Here is an 18,859-nt window from a genome sequence, read left to right as displayed (position 1 = left end):
CTGGCTCGTACCACAAGGTACTTCGGCAAAGTTCCTTATTCAGAACAGTGTGTGTAAATCTGTGTCATGTCAAGAGGATGTCAGAGGCTCCAGGAGGACAGGGGTCAGTTGTGCTATTTCTCATCTCACTTACGGTCTCTGCATGAGCTTTTAAGGTCTGTCAGTTGAGGGTTGCTGGATTAAGACAAAATAACATGGTCTGTGGAGCCATTTACTCAGCCGGCCACTGCCCACAGCACCTTAAAAGCTAAGCATAGGTATCATGTCAACCCAACCAGAGGTGTGGGGCTTCCACCCCCAGGAACCCTAGAGAGTGAGTCCTACAAGTGCCTGAGGTGTGTGGCAGGGGTGTGTGAGGCAGTCTCCAGGTGCCCTTCCACTGACATTTACTGGGGGAAAATTAAGGTGCATTGTCACTGACACCATTTATGGAGAGGCAATTAGGAATCTTGAATTGGTCCCAATTCAAGAAATCTGGAGTGTGTGTGTGTGTGTTGGGGGGGGCAGTGGAGTGGCCTTTATCAGGTCCCTCTCCTTCAGTGCTGTGCGAGCTGGTCTGTGTGCTATGGGCAATCTCCACTGTGATCACTGTGACAGACACAAGTCCTTCACAGGGTAGTCTTTCCAGTATTCTGTTGACACGGGAAGGGACTGTGAATACCTTGTATCCTACCTGGTGGGGTGTAGGGGGGGCAATAATTCTTTGATTATTGCCAAGGAAAAAACTTCAAACAGTTTAACCTAAAATGATTTTTCATTTTTCTTTCACAAAACACTAATTAACATGCTAAATTTGCTGACTTTACCGGGCTGGTAAGTGGCTATCAATTAAAATGAACCAAAAAAATGAATTTACTTGATCTATTTCCTCAAGAAAGAAGTATTTTTTGGTATTTTAACAACCAATTGGGAAACAACTGATTTTAAAGGGAAAGAGCAAAAAAAAATTTTTTTAAAGATTTTTATCTACCATTCATGAGAGACAGAGAGAGGCAGAGACAGAGGCAGAGGGAGAAGCAGGCTCCTCACAGGGAGCCCAATGTGGGACTCAATCCCAGGACCCCAGGATCATGCCCTGAATCAAAGGCAGATGCTTAACCACTGAGCCACCTGGGTGCCCTGAGCAAAAAAATGTTTTAGGGCACCTGAGTGGCTCAGTGAGTTAAATATCTGCCTTCGGCTCCGGTCATAATCCCAGGGTCCTGGGATCCAATCCAGCATCAGGTCCCTGCTCCATGCTTCTTTCTGTGCGTGCTCTCTCCCTCAAACATAAATAAAATATTTTTAAATGTTTTTTATATTGAGAGATAAAATTTTATATATTTTACTTTACGTTTTTATTTGAGTAATTTCTACACTGAACATGGGGCTTGAACTCATAGTCCTGAGTTCAAGAATCATGCTTTTCCAACTGAGCCAGCCAGGCATCCCCAAATGTTAACTATTTTATTTTTTATTTTTTAATTTTTTAAAAAAGATTTTATTTATTTATTCATAAGAGACACACACACAGAGGCAGAGACACAGGCAGAGAGAGAAGCAGGCTCCATGCAGAGAGCCCGATGTGGAACTCGATCCCAGGACTCCAGAATCACACTCTGGACCAAAGGCAGGCGCGCAACTGCTGAGCCACCTAGGCGTCCCAAATGTTAGTTATTTTAAAAACAGTATTTAATCTTCATCTCATCCTTTAAAATACCCATTTTCAGGTATATTTTGGCACAACTGATATGTCAGCATAGTATAAATATATATTGCTTAAGACATACAGATATGTAGGGGATCCCTGGGTGGCTCAGCGGTTTAGCGCCTGCCTTTGGCCTAGGGCGCAATCCTGGAGTCCCGGGATCGAGTGCCACGTTGGGCTCCCGGCATGGAGCCTGCTTCTCCCTCCTCCTGTGTCTCTGCCTCTCTCTCTCTCTCTCTCTCTGATAAATAAATAAATAAACCTTAAAAAAAAAGACATACAGATATGTAATAAGTTGCATATTCAAAGAAGGTATGGGTAGGAGAGACAAAGAAATCCTTGGTCCTGTAAGATCTTCACCCTAGAGGTTCTGGGTGGGGGCATGTTTGGAGCTACCATCACCAGCCCTCCTCCATGCTGAGACCCTGGAGGCTTAGCCGTCCGAATAGTGAGTCACGGTGGGTCTGTAAGGTATGAAGAGAGTGGCCTCAAGAATTTGGAGTTGCCCTATGAGAAGTAAATGAATAAAATGCACATCTCTGACATATCCACCTGGCCTGCAGAAATAAAACAAATGACATCCGGAGATTCCCCAACGGATCGCTGTCTGGAAAGCCTGCCTGAACAGGGCTGTGATTTAGCAGGGAAAAGCCTAGTAACCTCCAGTGTCCAGTCGGGAGGACAGTGGGACCAGGAATGTGAACAAGATTGTGGCCTCTGAACCTCTGGCCTCAGAGTTGGGATAGTTACTCATTAAAATGCAGGTTCTGGGCCTTGCTCCCAATCTCCTGAGTTAGAGCCAGTAGTCAGGGCCTGGAATCTCCCAGATGTGTTTGGCCAGCCCTCCCAGATGAGTCCTCTGCATACTCAAGCTTGAGGGTCCTTAGCCCACAGGGCAGGTGTGAGCACTGTCTGCTACTGGGACAAGGACACCAGGGTAACCAGATGAGTACCCTCCCCACACTGAGGTCCCCACTTTCTGAGCCTGAGGGCCCTCACACCACCTGCCTTAGAAGACAAGACTTTGCCAGGCCAGCAGTTGTTGAGGGTTTGGCATAAGGAACGGTCTCAGTGACGATGATTACTGAGGCCCTCTGGTACCCATATTCTCTTTCCCTCCTCCAGCAGCTAGGTCTGAGATAACAAAATAATGGGGGAATCCACAGCCAAAGGCTGACTTACAGGGAAGGACCCTGTGGCTCCCCAGGGCTGACTAGAGCCACATGATGACCCAGGTGTGAAGACCACACCCCAACAGGCCCTGCCAGCCTCTTCCATCTCAGTACTCCAAGGCCCAAGACTGCCCCCCTTTAGAGCAAGGTGACTCAGCTGGCACAGCCCCAGGCTGCCTTCCCAATGCATTCACCTTGCTTCTCACGGAGTGACTTCTGAAAATTTAGTGCCTCCTTGGTCACGTCCATCTCCCGCTTGATGGCATTGATGCGTTGTGTGGTCTCGCTGGCCCTCTTCCTCCGCTCATTCAAGATGGATTTGTTCTCTTTGAAGATGCGGTTGATCTCACTGCCCCGCTCGTTCTTAAAGTCCTCGAAGGCCACAGGTTTGGGGGGTGGGGTACTGGGCCTAAAGCCAGAGCGGGAGGGGAAAATAGGGCAGCACTTCACTGACCTTCCATCTCCCATGAGCAGAAGGCCAGAACTCCCAGGCACCACCCATCCTGCACTGGAGCCACCCTGTGCATGAACCACTCCCCCGTTTCTGTCTGTCTGTCTCTATTTCTCTCTCTCTCTCTCTCTCTCTCTCTCTCTCTCTCTCTCTCGGCATGCAGAGGGCATGTGACCATTGCAGAAAGAGAGGACAGCAAGGAAAAGTGTAAAAAAACAGAAAAAAAAGCAAAAAACCCCACTCGCTACCTACTGGCAACCATGCTTCAGCGAATCTCCTTCAGGTATTTCTTTGATAAATTTTTTAATGTTTGAGGTCATGCAGTAGGTATAATTTTACATCTTAGTTTTTCACAGAGGTATTCCTTCATGCTATAAGGAGCTCAGAACTCTGGTTAAGGAGATGTAAGATGAAGTGTAGGGCAGGGGAATGTGGCCTGTCTGCAACTTCCTTTGAAATGCATCAAAGGGTGCCCGGATGGCTCAGACTGTTGAGCGGCTGGTTCTTGGTTTTGGCCCAGGTCATGATCTCAGGGTCATGGGATCAAGCCCTCTGCTCAGTGGGGAGTCTGCCTCAGGATTCTTTCTCTCCATCTCCCACCTCCCACTCACTCATGAGCATGCTCTCTCTAAAATAAATGAATCTTAAAAAAAAAAAAAAAAAAAAGAAAAGAAATGCATCAAAAAAAAACTAAAAAAGAGGGATGGAGAGAAAGATGGATGTGTGATGAAGTAAGCATAGTAATGTGTTAAATGTAGAATCAGGAAGGTGTTTGCTGGGCAGCCCCGGTGGCTCAGCAGTTTAGCGCCGCCTGAAGCCCGGGGTGTGATCCTGGAGACCCAGGATCGAGTCCCACGTCGGGCTACCTGCATGGAGCTTGCTTCTCCCTCTGCCTGTGTCTCTGCCTCTCTCTCTGGGTGTGTCTCTCATGAATAAATAAAATTCTTTTTTTTTTTTTTAAAAAAAAGGAAGGTGTTTGCTGTACAGTACTTTCAACTTCTCTTGAGTGCTTGGAAATGTTCACTTGCTGGAGAAAAAAATTCTTCATGTACATCCTTGTACATCCCAAGGGCGGAGATGATAATTCACTTAGTGCCTTTTCCGTAATGTTAGCTACTGAAGGTGTTTCCAAAAAATCATTCTTGGCTTTTTAAATTAATGATGGAATGAACATCTGTTTGCATAAATCTCTGTCCACATCTCTAATTATTTCCTTGGGATACATTACTGAACACTCAGTTACTGGCTCATCAGGGAGAGGAAGGGAGTAGCTAGAGGAAGGGGTATCATACTTTGAGAATTTAGGGCCTTTTGAATCCGTTAGTTATTTTTAAAAATGTAAATGTATTTATTTAAATAATTGCTATTTGAAGGGTCTAAAAACAATTCCATGTATAGCTGCATATCTTGGAGGACTCCTGAGGTGGGACTATTTTACATGTGTATAAGCCATCCTGTTGCTTCTTTTTGGATTGTGTTCCTCATCTTTGCCTATTATCCCCTACTTTATTTATTTTTTTAAAAGACTTTATTTATTTACCCATGAGAGACACAGAAAGAGAGAGAGAAACAGAGACAGGCAGAGGGAGAAGCAGGCTCCACGCAGGGAGCCTGATGTGGGACTTGATCTTAGGTCTCCAGGATCATACCCTGGGCTGAAGGAGGCGCTAAACTGCTGAGCCACCTGAGCTGTCCCTATCCCTACTTTATTTCTCATCTCTCTGTAGGCACTCTTGACATGTTGAGGATCCTACTCTGGTTTTGAATGATCTGGTGAACTAGCATTAGCTGGTTACCTGGGTGGGCGTAGTTCCTCCTTTGGGGAGTCTAAGGGAAGCGGCTCAATGCTGGAGGTCTCCCGGTCCCGCATAAGCATGTCTTTGACATCCCCTTCCTTGGAGGATGGGGTCAGCTGGGTCTTAGAGGTGGAGAAATCCAAATCCTTGCCACCCACAGGGCTGCTGGCACCTTCCTTTCTTGCTGAGGTGCTGGGAGGAGAAGGCAGGGAGGCCCCAGGGCTCAGTTATGGGCAGTGAGGTGTCTCTGGTACTTAGGATAGTGACATTTCCAAACCATGGTACATCAGAAGCCCTACCCCACTCAGTCCGACCTGGCTCACACACCTAGGCCAAAGGCCAAAGAGTATGACCGTAAGCCATGCAGATTGGGAAGGAAGAGAAGAGCATTCTTCTCCCCTGCATCAGAATAAGGAGCTCTCCTTTTGCAGTCCCTGGCAGGAGACACCTGGGAAAACCCGGCAGTCTCCAGGTCTGAAAGCAGGTAGACCTGTGGGGTGGGCCACAGGCTCCGGGAGCATCCAGGCTGAGGGGGACCTTCATCACACAGGCATCCCCGGGAACAAGTGGCAGAGTCCCCACCCAGCAAGACATGTCTGCCCTGCTGCCTTGACCAGCTCGAGTGCCCACACCAGCTCCCAGGAAAGTAGCTGTCCTCTCTCTCCATGTGACGGCGTCCAGGTTCCTCCTTCTCAGAGAGGCAGATTGGACCAGGCCTGAACCATCAGGAGGAGGCCAGGGGCCTCGGCAACCCCTGCTACCTGACTCCTGTCCCTCATGGGATAGTTTTGGCCTGTGTCCTTTAACAAACGATAATAACAGCAACACCACATTCCTATTTCATACTTTCTAGGTAGAGGAATGGCATTCGCCTGTTTATTTTCCCAATACCCCCCCAACTTTGATGCTACTATTATGATTCCCAATTTAGGGAGGTGGAAATACAAGCACAGAGAGGCTGTCATGCCTCATACAAGGTGACCCCTTTGATGAAAGGAGCATCTTAGAGCCTGTGTTCTAGTCCACCGCTACCAGCACCTCCCAGGAAGGGTGTTGTATTAAGCGAGGCTTGACACTCCTCTCACCTGGCACACACAAATGATTCTTGCCTGAATGGTGAACTGGGGGTTTTAGGTGACATGAGTACCAGGCAGTTGGGTCACAGAAGGACTCTGGTTAGGGGTGGTTTCCACATGAAGTACCAGAGGGGGAGTGCTAGCCTGGTTTCTCTCTTCTACTCTACCATTCGTCAGTGGTGTGACCTTGGAAATAACTTCCCCTCTCTGAACCTTGGTTTCTATGTCAGTAAAATAGAGACCTCCTATCTCATGGGGTTTCTGTGTGGTTAAGAGGTAACCAGCACAGCCTGGACCCCACAAATGTTGCCAGTATTGACAGCAATATGATCAACTGGAACCACCCAGTAGCTAAGATGCTAGGTTGTGTCCTCTTTCACTAGCCAAGGAGGGCCAGGACTGAGCAGGTAAAGCAACAGGAAGGTCACTCACCTTAGCTGTTCTTTGAACATCTTCTTGGACTTGGCTTTCTTCCCAGGTTTGGCAGAGAAAGGGGTGACCCCAAGTCCAAAGCCTTGTCCATCAGGCTCACCCACTAGGTGGCCGTCAACATCCATAAGCCCTGCCTGGATAGAGGCCAGCCATAGGGTCAAGGGTTAGATTAAGGGTTTTAGCCTGTGGGGGACCCAAGTATACATGTACTCAGGTGGGCATGTTCACCCCATACACCAGGATGGCAGGCCCAGGCTGCTGGCTTCAGGCTGTCCCCAGCAGCATTATCTCTGACCACCCTACCAAATGCCCACTTTGCACATCAATTCCATCAATGGTCTGATGTCTTGTCTCATGACATACCCTGAGGATCTTAAGACCTGTTTCCAACCTAACTCCAGGAATCGGTCTTATTTATGGTCATGTTTATGGTCATGCCTCCAATTTTGGAGATCATTTTGAATTTATATACAGTTTACTCTTGCATGGGTCACACTCATCCTGATGTTACCTTTATCTGTTGCAATCCTGGATCTGCTTTAATGTGGAACACCTGCTGCTTCTGGAAAGGTCTGGGGATGGAAAAATCTGACATGAATGCTGTCAACAAGAAGCAACCATACATACCTTCTGGACTGCAGAAATGGCTGCAAAGTCATTCTTGTCTATAAGGGTGTACTTCCTGCGCAAAGTCAATTCCACTTCCTGTTCCTGTTGGCTTGAGAGAGAGAATGAGAGAACACCTCACACCTGATGCTACACTGAACCCTCCAGAGCAAGAACCAAGTATGGGAGTTAGAAGTCATTTGGGTGTGGCCCCGTGTGATGGAGCCACACCCTCATTATGAACCAAACCAGACAAAACAAGCCCATTGCACACCCCAATTCCTCAGTGTACACACCCACTGTCGAGCCATAAAATCTGCAGTGGCCTCCCTCAGGTGCCAGGCACTTCTGCTCTAAGATAACTTTAATGAGGATTATAAGCCTCATTATAAGCCTTAGGACCATGCTTTCCCACCTAGGTTCCATCATGTGACCCACTTTTGTGATATCACACAGCATGAGCCACTCAGTCTACAGGTATGTCTGTACCCAGCTAAACTACAAATGCCTCCTGAGGTTGGGGTGAGGAGTAGGGAGTAGTCAGGATGCACTGCTCTGACTGGGGTTGGCACTCCACAGGACTTCTTGTCTAATCAATGAACTCAGGAAACATCTACCAATGGACCACTTCCCGAGTTGTCCTTGAATGGAGGGCTATCCAGTTCCCCCAGGGGAGGGGAAGGGCTGGAGGATCTGAGAGCTCAGGGGCCTGGGAAGACCCCAAGGACTCTGATCTGGCTTCTCACCCATGAGAGACAAGGTGTGCGCTGAGAGATCACACCCTGACCATGAGAAATGAAAATGGCAGCCTGTTGTAGGAGTTAGATGGGCAGGGAGGGTCCCTCACCTCAGAACCACCCGGAACTGGTTGAACACCTCCTGAATCTGTCTGAGGTTGATGATCTGGAAAGAAGAGAATAAGGCAGAGGTAGGGCCTCAGGCAGCACAGGACTGACGGTGTGTCTATGTGAGTAGAGAAACCAGACTCCATGGCTAACCCTTTGATCATCTGTCTTAAGAATGGAACATCTGAAACCTCCTCAAGAACAGAAAAACAACTGATTCAGTTTTCAGACCAAGAATTTACTGAAGGCTCTAAAAATGGCCTTTCCTAGGGTGCCTGGATGGTCAGTTAAGTTGCCAACTCTTGGTTTTGGGTCAGATCTGATCTCGGTCATGAGATTGAGCCTTGAATCAGGCTCCGTGCTCAGTGGGGAGTCTGCTTGAGGATTCTCTCTCCTTCTCCCTCTGCCCCTCCCTCCACCATGCCTGCATGCTCATACACTCTCTCTCTCAAATAAATCTTTAAAAATTAACTTTTCTAAGTGAAAATCTCTATAAAATTAAAATGACTCTAGTTCTTGAAAACACTAAGAAAAATTTTTAATAAAATTTACTGTGTTCAGCTCTCCTATTTCTACAAAGTTCCGTTATGAACTTTCACATCTGTGGCTGTTGGTTTCCCTCTTGGCCCTACAGACACAGCATTACCCTTGATGGAGGGTCAGTCTGGGACTAACCCTACTACAAGGCCAGAAGAGCCCACCCCTCAGCTGTTGTAGGCCTGCCAGTTATAGCTGCCATAGTGACAGGCCCAGATGGGGTTCTGCAATCCGGATGAGGGGTTTGCTGGCCTACACTGTAAAAACAGAATGCATCCTCACCCTTCCCTGTATGGCTGCTGTCTTCCTCCTTGGCTTACTCCAACACAGGCCATGGGTATCTGCCTTGTAAAACAGCATGACTATTATCCTTGAATGGCCTTACTCCCCCTGGCACCACTGAGTCCCTGAGTTGCCACAGCTCAGTTAATTCCAGTCTGGTTGAACCTGGGTGGCTCAGTGGTTGAGCATCTGCCTTTGGCTCAAATCATGATTTGATTTGATTGAGGTTGAGTTCTGCATCAGGCACCTTGCAGGGAGCCTGCTTCTCCCTCTGCCTATGTCTCTGCCTCTTTGTGTCTCTCATGAACAAATAAAATCTTTTTTAAAAAATCCAGTTTGGTTTCCCTCCTCACTATACAGGTGTGGCCACCAAAGTACATGAGGTTGAGCATTTCGCTGAAGTAGCTCAGCAAGGAGACAAGTGAGCTAGGATATGATCTAGGGCAGCCTGGCTCCAGGGCCTGCACTTACACCTGCAGTGATGGACCACTCCCTGTGTGGCCAAGGCTGTTCAAGACTGCTGGCCACTCTCTGGGGGCATACTCATCCTTATAACCCTAAACATGGATGTTGAGGCCTCAATGGGCTGCAGGGCTTGAGGCCAGGGGCCCAGCACCACCCACCCCACACCCACTGCACCCACTCATTGTGAGGTTCCAAGGCCAGCACAGCACAAGTGAGAGTATGCTCAGGATAGGGAGGGGATGTTGGTCCCCAGGAGAGGCTCCTTACGTCAATCTCGTCCAGTGTCCCCTCCAGGTACCTCCGCACCTGGGAGTTGATCTCAGCAATCTGGATTTCATCCATGGGATCGTAGTTCACAAGGGTGCGGTTGGCCTTGGAGGAGGATGAGTAACAGGTCAATAAGCTCCAAACACCTGAGCCCAACAGGGGCAGCAGGGGTCATTCTGAGAGCCAAGGTGGGAAGGTTGGACACAGGCCCTGGCCACCTAAGCCAGCTCCATTCTCTTCACCACTGGAGCTTGGCCAGGTGCTCGAGTCAAAGAGGGACAACTGGGTCTTGAGAGCCACCTGACATGGGCTTGCCACTCTGAGCAAGGGGGCTCTGCTGGCTGAGTCTCAGCAGACCTGGTAGCATTAGGGCCATGGGAGAGAGGTGGTTGCCTCTGCCTTGAGACCTCACCCCAACCGCCAGACCATGAGCAGACCCAGGCAAGCCACCCTCTGGTGGCTCTGGTAGCCTCCTGTTCCCACCTTCTGCCCTCAAGGCCCTCTGCTGCTTCCCCTTCTTCACTATCCAATCTGCCCCACCTCCCCTGACCTTGACCATCCTCATGCCGTCTGCCCCTGCCCTAACTACCTGGCACCTGGCCCCTTGCCCCTCATTCTCCTATCAACTGCCTGCCTCCCCTCCCTGATATTGCACACCCCTGTTCACATCCTCCTACTCTTCCAGTATTCCTGCCCACCCAGTATCCCTGCTCCCCAGCCCCTCTGACCCCCAAGTCTCCCTGCCTACTTGGCCCTCCTATTCATCTGGCCCCTGTCCACCCAGTCCCTCTGCCCACCTGGTACCTTTACCCCAGTCCCTCTAGCAGTCTGGCCAGCCCCTCACCCAGACTCCTGCCTCTAGCCTCTTACCAAGCTGTCATGGATAGCCAGCTCCTGCTTGAGCAATGCCAGCTCCTTCTCCAGGTTCTTGACCATTCGCTGTCAGGACACAGAGTTTGGGGTAAGGCAGAGAGGCCACCCTGCCTCTTCCACATCAAGCCTACAATTCCCCAAACTATGGCTGGACATCTAGCCCCCACCCCCCAGGGGAAATCCAGGTGGTGTGATGCCAGCATCTGGACACAGTTCCCTCCCCACTAGTGACTTTGCTCCAACTGGGGTAAATTTAGGGTCACTGGGGGCCTCAATGGTCCCCTGGCCTCTGCTTCTTATAGCAGAAGAAATAGAACAAAGTAAGCACAGGCACCCAGAGGGCACACACCACCAATTCCCAGGAGCTTCAGGATATTTCCAGTCTACCAGGGTGATGGTCCCCTCTGCCTCCAGGATGTTTTCCATGCACAGGTGTACCTTTTACCCTCCTCCTTCCCAACTGCTGCACAAACACATTACTGTTCCCCGCTGATGATCATGTACATCACCTCCAATTTTTTTGATGCTACAAACAACACTGCACAGCACTTTTTTCCTTATACTTTGTTGTCTTTCTAGGTTTCTGTAGGATAACACAGCTCTTTGTGATCTGCTCCTACTCTTCCCCCTCAGCTCATTCTAGTCCTATCAAATTGGCACACGCCCACCTCTGCACAGCCTGTCCCCTCCGCCTGGGATACTCTTCCCCCAGGTATTGCCTTGGCTTATCTCCTGTACCTCCTTCAAGTCTTTGTTCAGAAGCTTCTAAATCAGGCACATTTCAGTCACCCCAGGTAAAACTGCAATCCCCTCCCCACCCCCACACCACTCTTTTCTCAAATCTTGCTCTAATTTTTTCATGGCACCTATCACCAACATTCCCTAGAGCAGTGCTATTTCATAGAACTTCCTGCAATGATGGAAATATTCTGTATCTGTGCCATGAGTTACATGTAGCTACTGAACGCTTGGAATGTCACTGGTGTGACCAAGGAAGTGAACTTTTAATTTCATTTAACTAATTTAAATAGCCCCAAGCAAGTAGCAGCTACTGTACTAGACAGTGGAGCTCTAGAACTTAACCCATTTCTTTATCTTTTTCTTTAATAAAAAATATTTTATGTATTTATTCATGAGAGGTACAGAGAGAGGCAGAGACACAGGCAGAGGGAGGAGAAGCAGGCTCCATGCAGGAGACCGATGCGGGACTCGATCCTGGAACTCTGGGACCAAGACCCGAGCCGAAGGTAGACGCTCAACTGCTGTGCCACCCAGGCGTCCCATTTTTCTTTAATGTTTAAAAAAAAATCTTTCAAGTGAAGTTATGCAGGCATGCCTCATTTCATTGCACTTTGCTTTACTGAACTTCCCAGATACTGCCTTTTTTTTTTTTTTTTTTTTTACAAGTTAAAGTTTTATGGCAACCCTGTGTCAGGCAAGTCTGTTGGTACCATTTTTCCAACAGCATTTGCTCACCTCATATCTCTGCATCATATCTGGGTCATTCTTGCAATATTTCAAACTTTTTCGTTATTATTATATTTGTTATGTAATCTGTGATCAGTGATTACGACTTGCTGAAAGCTCAGGTGACAGCATTTTTTTAGCGCTAAAGTATTATTTAAGCTTTTTATTCATTATTGTTATTTTTTGGCTCCCCAGTGTGGAGCACAACGTGGGGCTTGATCTCATGACCCTGAGACCAAGACTGGAGCTGAGATCAAGAATTGCTGGATGGTCAACCAACTGAGCCACCCAAGTGCTCCACTGATATTTTTTAAATTAAGGTATATACATGTTTTTTTTAGATACAATGCTACTGCACACTTCATAGACCACAGTATAGAGTAAATAGAACTTTTATAGGCACTGGGAAACCACAAAATTAATTTGACTCACATTGTGATAGTCACTATATTCTAGTGGTCTGGAACCGAATCCACAATATCTCTGGAGGTATGCCTGGATATTTAAAGTGTACAACACGATAATATGTATATATATATAGTGAAATGATTCAGTCAAGTTAATTAACATAGCTATTGCCTCACCTAGTAACCGTTTTTTTTTATGTATGGTAAGAGTCGCTGAGATCTACTCTTCTAGCTATGTTATTAACTATAGTCACCATGTTGTACATTAGATCCCCAGAATTTATCTATCCTATAAATGAGAATTTGTACCCTTTGATCAACATCTCCCTTTCCTCAGTCCCTGTCCCCTCTCCTGGTAACCATGGCTCTACTCCCTGCTTCTATGATCTTTTAGTTTCCATGTATAAGTGAGATCATGTGGTATTTTTCTTTCTCTATCTGGTTCATTTCACTTGGCATAATGTCCCCCAGGTTCATTCATGTTGTTGCAAATAGCAAGATCTAGACTCACTTTTTTTTTAAGTTTATTTATTTAAATAACCTCTACCCAAAGTGGGCCTTGAACTCACAACCCCAAGATCAAGAGTCACATGCTTTCCCGACTAAGCCAGTCAGGTGCCCTAGACTCACTTATTTCTCATATTCATTCTCTCTCTCTCTGTCTCTCTCTCTGTGTCTCTCTCTCTCCCCCCAGCAGACTGTCAGCTCTTTGAGGACAGAAATGTTTATTTGTGTACTAACACTCCAAGTGCTTCAAAAAGTGTCCAGCACATGATAAGTGCTCTATAGACATTAGGTGAATGGATAAATGATATATTTCTAGAAACAGAATTGCTGAGTCATTTTACAGTTGAGAGATACTGCCCTAGAGTCTTTAAGATGAGAGGCACAAGGGATTTTATGTCGAGAACCTCTGTGAACAGGGCTTCCTTCAGGTGTCCAAACATGGCCACTGGAGGGAGCCCCTGACAATTGGATCCTGGAACTGGTGACCAAAGCTGTGACCAGTCTGCAGCAAAGATTGACAGAGAACCCTGGCAAGCAGGTGACTCTGTGGCAATTCAGGGACTAGGCCTGAGACTCAGATAACCAGGGTCCAAATCCTGGTTCTACCACTCTGGAAGCCCCTATGGTCTCTTTCAGGTAGGCCTCCTATGAAGTCTAAGGGAGAGTCTTGGTGGCTGGCCCCTCCTCCTCTCAGCTGAAGTATTTCCACTTTGAAAAATACATCATGCCCCAGATAAAAAAAAGTCTGGTTGCACTGTTGAGGACCTCTAGCTAGATGACTGTCCAGTGTGGTGCGGGGAGCCAGACTGAGATTTCTGTGCCAGTCAAGTGATGTGGGGAAACGTGCCATCAGCTCCCAGGGTAACCAGCCTCCATATCAGTAGGAGCTGCTTCTCCTAATGCCTGGCAGACTTAGTGGCCTCCAACTTGCTCCCCTGTACTGACTGGAGAGAAGCTGCTCAGAAACAAAGGGCTGGAGCAGCAGAGCCCCCCCCCCCCCCCCCGGTCTTCCCCGCCACACACACAGAACAATCCTGCCTTACGGAGTCTTTTTCAGGGATAGGGGCACCTGGTGGCTCAGTGGTTGAGTGTCTGCCTTTGGCTCTGGTCATGATCCCAGGGTCCTGGGATTGAGACCCACATCACGCTCCCTGTGGGAAGCCTGCTTTTCCCTCTGCCTATGTCTCTGCTTCTCTGTCTCTCATGAATAAGTAAATCTAAAAAATAAAATAAAATAAAGATCAGAGACATTTTCTGGATGGAACCAATGCCTTGGAAACAGCACAGACTCAGGTCTAAGTTCCCTGATGGTCAGAGGTTTTCAGCATAAACAAAATGAGGATAATTCAGAAAGTTCTGTTTAAGAAGCCCACCAGGGGATCCCTGGGTGGCGCAGCGGTTTGGCGCCTGCCTTTGGCCCAGGGCGCGATCCTGGAGACCCAGGATCGGATCCCACGTCGGGCTCCCGGTGCATGGAGCCTGCTTCTCCCTCTGCCTGTGTCTCTGCCTCATTCTCTCTCTCTCTCTGTGACTATCACAAATAAATAAAAAAAATTAAAAAAAAAAAAAAAAAGAAGAAGCCCACCAGGCTAGAAGCAGCTCTCCATCCAGGAAGCTTCTCTAGTTGACACCCCCACCCCCCACCCTGTGGCCTGTAGGTGATACCTTCTCTCAGCAGAGAAGAATATCAAGTGTCTCTCTCTGCTGCCTCTTTGGGCACTAGGCTTGCAACTTTCACACCCCCTCACAGAATCGCAGACCACAGAGCAGGAGGGGCACTGGAGTTCATCAGTCCAACTTCCTAGTTCAAAGGTAAAAACTTCAAGAGTCTGAGGCTCAGAGTCTGAACAACTCACTACAGACAGCCGGTGGCAGAGGCGGATGGGAACCCAGTCTCCCCATCTTACAGTCAGCCCCACTGCCAAGGAAATTCCATGGAAGCTACCCCACTGCCTTGAACACAGGCATCTAGGCTGAAGATGACACTAGAAATAACAGAGGCGGCCTGGCTATAGTCTAGGGAAATTACCAAAGTAATTTCTCAGGTCTCTCTCAAGAACACACATTCATAAATGCTTATCATAAAGATAAACACAGTCACATCGGATGACATGGAGACTTGTTCGGCCAGGACTGACAATGCAGATTTCAGAACAAAAATTAAATGGAAGAGCATGGAAATCCTTGCTGTTTGGCACAATTCCTACCCAGCCTGGTTCACATGTGGCAATATGGTGGTCCCGAGCTCAGAGAACACCGAATAAGAAAATTATTTTTTTTAAAGATTTTATTTATTTATTCATAGAGATGCAGAGAGAGAGGCAGAGGGAGAAGCAGGCTCCATACAGAGAGCCTGAGGTGGGACTGGATCCAGGGTCCCCAGGATCAGGCCCTGGGCTGCAGGTGGCGCTAAACCGCTGCGCCACAGGGGCTGCCCCGAATAAGAAAATTAACAAAAATAAATAAAAGCTCCAAGCTACAGAAAAGCATAGCAAATAATGCCATGAAACCTGGGAAGACCACCCCCAAATCCAACTTTAAAAGCATGCTGCTGTATTGGCTTCAGGGTTTTTTTGTTTGTTTTCTGTTTTAAGAAATAAAACAAAACAAAAAAAAAAAGAAATAAAACACAGTAGATAAACATGAAGCCCCACTTTACTTCACTCCAAGTCCATTCCCCCTGACATCCCAGAGGGAACCCCCAGCTTTGGTTTGGTCTGTACTCCCATATATCCATTAATGATATTCAGCTTTGCTTTGCACTGTTTTAGACTCAGTGTAAATGACAGAGGCTATCATTTGGCCGGCTACAATCCCACTGGAGATCATCCATGCCCGCAGCTCGAGCCCTGGCTCCTGCCCTCCGTAACTCACTCAGCTACTCTCCTGTTAAAGGCTATTCATCACGGTTCCAACTTCTCACTACATACTAAGCAGTGTGAGCCCTGTTCTGCCCCAGGGGTGTTCACAACAAATATGAAGAATGCCTCCAAGCTGTCCACCCAGAAAGGGACACTGCTGACCTATACAAGTGAGTAGAGGACTAGCTAACAGCACCGTGTTAAGGGGTTTCTCTCCATTATCTTATTCTTCATGACATCTCTTTGAGAGTAGCTTCTGCTACTTCCCCAATTTATAGGCAAAGAAACAGGCTTAGAAAGAATAAGCATCTGGCTGAGGCTAGATAGCAGATGGAAGGAAAGAGCTCGTTTCCAGGTCAGCCTAATGTGGGGACCATAGCCCATAACTACTGTGCCAGTGGTTCTCAGTATGGCCCCAGCACAGCAGCAGCAGTAGCACTGGGGAACTTATTAGAAATGTCAATCCTTAAGCTTCACCACTCAACCAATGGAATCAGGAACTCTGCAAATGGGTCCAGTGACCTTTTCGAGAAGCCCACTTGTGGTTCTGATACCTGCTCATGTTTGAGAGCCACGGCTCTAACTTACTCCCCTCCTCAGGCTCCAAGCCATGGGTTAGCTCCATGGAGCCATAGGGACCATTAATTTTCCTCCAGGATTTAGAATCTGGAAAGTTTAACTGCTTTATCGTGAGCTTAAGACACACATATGCTCCTATCTCTGGTAACCGTGATTCTACAAGCATCCTAAAGGAAAGCCAAATTATTGGTAAATGAGTTTTGATTTTGTAAGATGTTGCCAAAATGCTCTCCAAACCAATTGTATCGATGGCACTCTGGCCAGAAACAGACAAGTGCTCCCGTCTCTGCACATTCTCACCGTCATTCTCCATTGTCGGAACAATTCTAATTTTTGCCAGTCTGAGGGTGGAATTTCACTAAGGGTTCAACTGCATTTCCCTGGTTGATGGTGATGCTAAGCATGCCTTCTGATTCAGCAGCTGTGCTTGCTTAGAGGGATCATACAGGCTGGGAGGAAAGAGGTTTTGTAGTGATAAAACCAGATGAATATGAGAGGTGGTCCTTACTTGCGTCTGGAACAGTTAGCTCTAAGGAACTCTCATATAGAAGCCCTGGGTAATCAGAAGCCCTGAAGCCTCACACATGAACTGGGTGGTAACCTGACCTAGCCCTCTCACCTGGGTGGCCCCCTAGGGGGTCTTCAGGGACCCTGGAGACTCTGGCCTGTCCAGGACTAAAACCACTGACAGAGGATTGCATGCGTATCTTTAGTTGAGGTGGCAAGGGAAGCCAGTCTTGTCTCCTCGGCAGCAAACCCACACACTTTCTCTACAGTGAGACTCTTGCCCACAAGCCCCTAAGTACCTCAGCATCATACTTCTCATTGATGGCAGGCTCAGTGGTGACCAGCTTCATCCTGCTGGCGAACCGCAGTGAAGACAGCTGAAAAACAGATCACAGACCTCTATGTCTTTGGCCAATTGCTGTGAATAGAGACATTTGCAAAGCAGGTCAAAGGAGTCTACCGGGAAAGATAAATCTCTGCATGTAGACATATTCCAAAGTGAAGTATGGGGTCTCCTTCTTGGGGGTTCCTCCCAAGTCCCTCTGGAGGGGCAGCCAGGCAGGGGTAATTATGGCTAGAAGCCCATGAGGCAGTCACATGAGTAGGCACTTGAGAAACAGCCCCAATGCTGTGCCCCTCTGCACTGTTGTTACATGAGAGGTGGAGGGCTGCTCCCTGGCAGCGGGGAACAGCCAGTGGTAGCACAAGGGGGCCCTGAGATCCCAGCCTCACATCATACTGGGCTGGCTTGGGGCCCTGAAAGGACTCTTCCTTCAAGCAGTCTGGTTTAGTGGTTAAGAACTCTGCTGTTGACCAACTTCTTCTAACTCCTCTGTAAGATTGGGGAAACCTGCCTCCCAGAGCCTGGGAGGCTAATGAAGAGGTCTGTGACATGTTTTTTTTTTTTTTTTTTCCTTAAAGATTGTATTTATTTGACAGAGAGAGAAAGAGAGCACAAGCAGGGGTTGCAGGAGAGGGGGAGGTAGGTACCCCGCTGAGCAGGGAGCACAATATAGGGCTCAATCCCAGGTCCCTGGCATCATGATATGAGCAGAAGGCAGACGATTAGCCGACTGAGCCACCCGGGCGCCCCAGTCTGTGACATGTTCTATACAGAAATGGCTCACAGCAAGCCCTCAGGAGGAGACAGCTGCTTCTGTATGAGACTGGAATCAAGCTGTCTTGCTCCACACTCACCAGAAGTGTGGCCAGGACTCCCTCACTGTGTTTACTCCCACATATACATGCACTGTCAAGGAGTAAAGCAATATGATCCTTTCACAGGAACAGTGTTAACGGTTTAAAGCATTTGAAAAAGAGAAGCATTAGCTTCCACACTCCATTATGCCTTTGTCTCAAACCCCTGCGGCAACTCTGGGCTCTGCGGGCTCCTTCCTGGGTCACAAACCCCCCAGGAAGGCAGGTACCAGGAGACCTGCTTCCTGTGTGGTGACGACCTCAGAGGTGGGGACAAGGAGAGAGAGAGAGGGGGGCCTTCCACTGTCTTGGAGGACATTTTTCAACAAGGCAGTCGGAGGCCCAATTTTCATATGGTTCCTCTTGGGGTTCACATGTGCTTTGTTATGCTATGAGACTGGGAGGTTCCTGGAGCCTCCCTCTGGGGATGTTGCCTGTGCGTCAGCAGGAGCTCCCTCCTTGGCCTTCCAAGTCCCAGGACACACTCTCTGGACACAGGGATGGTCCCTAATGCAAGAAACTGGGAGGCCCTGCAGGAACATCTTGCCTTGCAGTGTGCCTGGAAAGGACCTATTTCACCGAAGTGGATTCTCCTGATGACTGCAGCTTGCCCTGAACATCTGCACTTGACAAAACAAAATATCTATGGAGAGCTTTCCAAATCTGCTTTATATATGATGTGTGGCCCTTCTGAGGAAGAAGGGAACCACTGCCAGGGTGCCCAGCTGTGTGAGCTCATGTGTGTCACTGCCTTGGCCATTAGCGCCAATCTGACTACCTCTGATTCTCATAAGCTTGTACCCTCCCAGGTCACCTGGGTCCTGCAGCTTGGTTAATCGCCCTGA

At 48.1% G+C, this 18,859-nt stretch overlaps 1 protein-coding gene across 9 annotated transcripts in view; it reads right to left on the bottom strand.

The window, feature by feature from the left end:
* Nucleotides 1-18,859, bottom strand: part of KIF9 (kinesin family member 9) — a 53,039-nt gene that overhangs the window by 12,149 nt on the left and 22,031 nt on the right. For 6 of the 9 annotated variants that reach the window (XM_038566619.1, XM_038566621.1, XM_038566622.1 and 3 more), the window contains 8 exons: nt 17,117-17,194; nt 10,487-10,555; nt 9,617-9,721; nt 8,068-8,123; nt 7,242-7,332; nt 6,615-6,748; nt 5,107-5,298; nt 3,054-3,268 (listed from right to left, as the gene is read on the bottom strand). In XM_038566619.1, the coding sequence (XP_038422547.1) occupies nt 3,054-3,268; nt 5,107-5,298; nt 6,615-6,748; nt 7,242-7,332; nt 8,068-8,123; nt 9,617-9,721; nt 10,487-10,555; nt 17,117-17,194 (940 nt within the window). Of the gene's footprint in view, nt 1-1,979; nt 2,195-3,053; nt 3,269-5,106; nt 5,299-6,614; nt 6,749-7,241; nt 7,333-8,067; nt 8,124-9,616; nt 9,722-10,486; nt 10,556-17,116; nt 17,195-18,859 lie in introns of those variants that run through there. The other 3 variants (XM_038566624.1, XM_038566620.1, XM_038566623.1) reach the window with 2 other exon arrangements.

Source organism: Canis lupus, chromosome 20 (genome assembly GCF_011100685.1).
Source record: "Canis lupus familiaris isolate Mischka breed German Shepherd chromosome 20, alternate assembly UU_Cfam_GSD_1.0, whole genome shotgun sequence".
Classification (NCBI taxonomy): domain Eukaryota; kingdom Metazoa; phylum Chordata; class Mammalia; order Carnivora; family Canidae; genus Canis; species Canis lupus.
This window is presented reverse-complemented; position numbering and strand designations above follow the sequence as displayed.